Here is a 4,849-nt window from a genome sequence, read left to right on the forward strand (position 1 = left end):
TCTGAGGATCCCCGCGACTTCGTCGTGCGCGCGCAGCGGCTCGCCCGGGCCGCGGGCTTCGAGAAGCTCGGGGGGTGGCAGGAGATCTTCGACCACTACGGCGGCGACGACGCGACGACGCCGACGCCGCCCGTCGCCGGCCTCGACCCCGGGACGGCGATCTACGCGTGGCTCGCGCCGTCGTGGGGCTGGGGCAACCCCGCGTCCATGGCCGCTCGGGGCTTCGACGTCGTGTCGACGCTCGGCCTCTACCTGGGCAGCGACGCGGACCACGGCGACTGGCGCGCGTTCTACGACGTCCACCCGCGGTCGTCGGCGACGCGAAACGCGTCGTCGCGGGGCTACTTCAACGTCACGGACCCGGCGGAGGCGTCGCGCGTCCTCGGCGCGGAGGCGTGCCTCTGGGGCGAGCGCGCCGACGGCGGCGACGCGAACCTGGCGCTCTGGCCCCGGGCCGCGGCCGCGGCCGAGGCGCTCTACGTCGGGCCGGACCTCGGCGACGACGACGCGGTCCTCGCGCGCCTCCTCCGCCACCGGTGCAGGCTGGTCCAGCGCGGGATCCCCGCCGCGCCGCTGCAGCCCGGGTTCTGCTAACAAGACGCAGCCTGCGAGATGTCCAAGCGCCCTTTATTCACATGTCCCGTCGGGGGGCTCCGGCGGCGGCGGCGGCGACGCGTGGCTTTCGCGCCGCGGCGGGCCGCGGGGAAGCAAGGGGAAGCAACCCGGTGGTGTTGCCGTCGACATTGAAGAATTGATGAAGTGGATTTGGAAACGCCATCCGCCGAGGCAGCCCCGACCGCCGCCGTCGGTTCTGGGCCGCGCCATGGCCGACGAGCCGCCGCGCGGCCCGGATGCGGCGCCACCGACGCTCTACAGCTGCAGCGACGAGACCATGAGCTCGCGCATGTCCATGCTCGCCTGCGCCTGCGCCTCCGAGTTCGACGAGTCCGCGGCGCGGCGCGAGGAGCGCAAGGAGGACGCGTCGCAGGGCCTCGTCGTGCCCGAGCTGCCGGACGTCGCCGCGGCCTTCGACAGCGCGGTCTTCGCGCGCGAGGCCGAGTCCCGGCCCGACCTGCAGCGGTCCGGGTCGTCGCGGCGCCGGGGCAAGCGGCGCGGCAAGGGCGACGCGGCGGGCGAGTCGGCGTTCCAGGGCCTGCGGCGCGCCGGCTCCGAGTTTTTGTGGGGCGAGGAGCGGCGCAAGATCCACCGCCACCGGAGCAAGCGGCACCGGAAGAGGAGCGCGGCGGCGGCGGACGCGCCCGGCGCCGCGCCGCCGCCCGACGCCGCCGACGCCGGCGACGTCGAGGCGCCCGAGGCCTTCGCCGCCGCCGTCGTCGAGCCGCCCCGCGCGCCGGGCTGGTACCCGGACCCCTACCCGCGGCACAACCACGGCGAGCACTACGTGATCCACACGCTCGACAAGATGCGGCGCTACCGAATCTCCCGCCGGCTGCTCTTCGAGCACCGCGACGCCATGGAGGCGTCGAACGTCTTCGATGTTTACGGGTCCCCGGAGCAGGGCGGCGACGAGCGGCGCCTCTTCGTCGTGACGGAGTCGTCGAAGACGTGGAACCGCGTCTGCTTCCGGCCGCACCACAGCCTCCTGCTCCACGTCGAGCACCCGTCGACGCGCGAGGTCTTCCTGACGCTCGAGCGGCCGGGCATGGAGGGCTGCTGCGCGTCGGCGCCGCGCGGCGGGCCGCACACCGGCGGCGGGCGGCCCCTCCGCGACGTCCGGCCCGGGCCCGCGTGCTGCGGCCGCTGCGCGGCGAACTCCGTCGGCGACCCGGAGGTCTCCTGGGGCGGGCCCAAGCCCTGCCTCTTCTGCTGCCCCTGCGGCTACCGCTGCCAGCACGAGCTCTACGTGCACAACGGCCTCCACGCCGGCGACCCGCTCTGGCCAGGGCAGCAAAAGAGAGCGAAATTCCCAACTTCAAAGGCTCCTTTCTCGGCCGTTTTCCACTCGTTTCGGCTGATTTTTGGACGAGCGATCATCTTTCGGCATGGCCTCGAAGCGTGGGCGCTTTTTCCGGAACGCGCGCGCGCGGAACACTCAAGTTGAAGCGACGTTGAATCACTCTTTTGCTGCCCAGGCTCTGGCTCGACGCGCACCCGTCGAACCACCTCGGCCACGTGTTCCAGCCCGACGCGCTCGAGCAGCTCATGCTCGACGGGTCGCCGCTGAGCCCCATGCTCGAGCTCCGGACGCGGCGCGGCGACGTGCTCGGCGTCCTCGAGGGGCCGACGTGCTGGGGCGGCTGCTGCTGCGGCGACCCGGCCTTCGAGTACAAGGCGTCGCCGTCGGCGCTGCTCCCGCGGGGCGGCCTCGTCCACTACCGCGAGCGCCACTGGGCGCGCGACGACGAGATGCTCCTCGACTTCCACGACGGCGAGCCGGGCGACGGCGGCGCGACCATCGCCGTGCCCGGCGTCGAGAAGATGAAGGCGCTCGCCGCGGCGCTCCTGGGCCACTACGCCTACTTCCACCACAACCGGCCGGGCTGCGAGCTCAAGGGCAAGCCCGAGGGCTGGCGCGGGCCCCGGTGCACGCTCTGCGCCTGGAGCCTCTTCGGCCACGTGTGCCCCTGCACGTGCGCGGTCCCGGCGGCCGCGGACTGCCACTGCGCGCGCAAGTTGGCGAAAACGCGCGACGACGTCGACGCGCGCCTCGAGCAGTCGGAGTTCCACTACGCGCGCACGCGGAACCCGCCGCCGACGCGGACGTCCGTCTTCCGCCGCGCGTCGGGCCTCGTCCAGCCCCACGACGCGTTCGGCGCGGCGACGCCGCCCGGCGACGAGCCGGGCGCGGAGCCGCCGCGCGCGCAGGCCATGGCGCGCGACGGCGGCGGCGACGACGCGGCCGTCGCCCGGGACCCGGTCGAGCTCGCCGCGGGCGACCTCGGCGGCGGCACGTCCGCCGGCGAGCTCGACGCGACGGTCCGGCGCGCGTCCGTCGAGCCGCCGCCGCCGCCCGAGCCGGCGAAGGACGCGTAGTAAGTTTAATTCGGAAACGCCGCGTTGAACGCGACGGAGACGCGCTCCCGGCCGCCGTAGAGCGGCAGGACCGCGTGGTGCAGGTGGCCGGGGAAGAGGAGGACCGTGCCCGCCGCGGGCCGCAGCAGCGCGTAGTCGCAGGCGTCGTCCCCGGCGACGCGCGGCGGGCCGGCGGCGGCGAGGGGCGCGCGGTCGAGCTCCTCGGTTCGCGGCGTCCGGCCCGACTCCTCCTTCGCGTGGGGCGTCGGCTTCAGCAGCAGCGCCCCCGACGCGTCGGCGCGCCAGGCGTCGGCGTCGGCCGGCGGCGGCGGCACGGCCGCGTAGAAGACGCCGGACCAGAGCGCGCCCTCGTGCGTGTGCAGGCGATTCCAGTGGCCCTCGCGCGACGCGTTGAGCCAGATCTCCGGCTTGCCGCCGCCGACGGTGCCGAGGGCCGGCGCGCCGGACGCGCCGCAGCGCCGCTCCGCGGCGGCGACGCACTCCAGGGCGAAGGCCTCGACGGCCCGGAGCCCGCCGGCGCCGATTCGGCTGTGGTAGCCGCCGTTGTTCGACACGTCGAGGCCGGCCGGCCGGGCCGCGCGCTCGAGCGCGAGGGCCGCGAGCGCGTCGCGCTTGAGCGCCGCCGCCCGGCGCCGCGGCGGTCGGAACTCGAAGATCCTCACGGATCGCCGGCCGCCGCCGACGCGCGCCGGGAGCTCGAGGCACCGCGCGGTCGCCGCGGTGCCGCTCGCGAAGGGCTTCCAGGAAAGCGGGAGGCGCCGGAGGACCGAATAGCGGATGGCTCGTCCCCAGCCCGTCTGCGTCTTCAGGATGAACTCCGGCGCCATCTCGTAGCAGCCAGAAAGCAGCGGACTGAGCAACCAGTCGGGCGCCAGGTGCTGCTCCTCGCCGTCGCGGCGGCCGAGCACGGCGAATTTCTGCGTCCGCTGCATAAAGATCGCGTTGCTCATGTCCATTGCAATCGATATGCGCCCATGGTGGCTGGCGCCCTGACGGCTTCGATGGCCTTCGACATCGGAGAGCCTTGTGACAGGCGTCAACGTGCTAATGTTTCTTGACCTTCAAGCCACATAATTGAAGCGTATGGGCAGCCCATAGCAGTGAATTATGGGCTCCTGGCTGCGCCTGTCGTGCTCGACGCTCGCGTGCGTGGCCATGGCCGCCGTCGTGCCGCTCATGTCGGCCGTCGACGACCCCGGCGCGGAGCCCGCGGGCCGCGAGCTGCGCGGCGACCGGCGCGCGCGGCGCGACCCCTTCGACCGCGGCGACCCCGGCGACCGCGCGGGGCGCGACGCGAAGCCCGGCGGCGGCGGGTCCCTCTTCCCCGGCGAGCCGCTCGACCCGGTGCGCTTCTTCCACTTCCGCAAGGCCGGCGGCTCGACGGTCCTCGGCGCGCTGAAGCGCGCGGGCTGCAAGCCGACGCACGAGGAGTGGGCGCCGCTCAGGGCCGGCCCGCGGGCGGCCGCGTTCAGCCTCACGAACTTCCGGGAGCCCCTGGCGCGGCTCCTCAGCGCCTACGTCTTCGAGGGCGCGGCGCCGCAGTGCAGGTGCGGCGAGGCCGGCGGGCCGTGCGACTGCGGCGCGTCGCTCGAGCCCTGCGAGGCGCGCGTCGCCGGCCTCGACGTCGCGGCCTTCCCCGCCTGGCTCGCGGCGTCGCGGGCGCGCCAGGCCGAGGCCTTCGAGCACCAGATCGCGTCCAAACGCTACGACGCGGCGATCTTCCGCGACGGCGCGCGCGAGTGCGGCGCGACGGCGCGCGGCTGCCACGTGGGCCACCACTGCGTGCGCCACTACATCCGCAACTACTACACGCGCATGCTCCTGGCCGACGACGGCGGCGCGGCCGACGGCGCGT

General features: G+C 74.4%; 1 protein-coding gene across 1 annotated transcript in view; it reads left to right on the plus strand.

Moving 5' to 3' along the window:
* Positions 1–2,994, plus strand: part of G3 (hypothetical protein) — a gene marked incomplete at both ends in the record, with an annotated part of 3,944 nt that extends 950 nt beyond the window's left edge. Inside the window, 3 exons of the mRNA XM_009034704.1 lie at positions 37–536; positions 787–1,965; positions 2,094–2,994. Coding sequence (XP_009032952.1) covers positions 37–536; positions 787–1,965; positions 2,094–2,994 — 2,580 coding nt within the window. The remainder of the gene's footprint in view (positions 1–36; positions 537–786; positions 1,966–2,093) is intronic.
* Between the last annotated feature and the right edge of the window lie 1,855 nt (positions 2,995–4,849).

The sequence above is a fragment of the Aureococcus anophagefferens genome (genome assembly GCF_000186865.1).
Source record: "Aureococcus anophagefferens unplaced genomic scaffold AURANscaffold_2, whole genome shotgun sequence".
NCBI classification, from domain to species: domain Eukaryota; class Pelagophyceae; order Pelagomonadales; family Pelagomonadaceae; genus Aureococcus; species Aureococcus anophagefferens.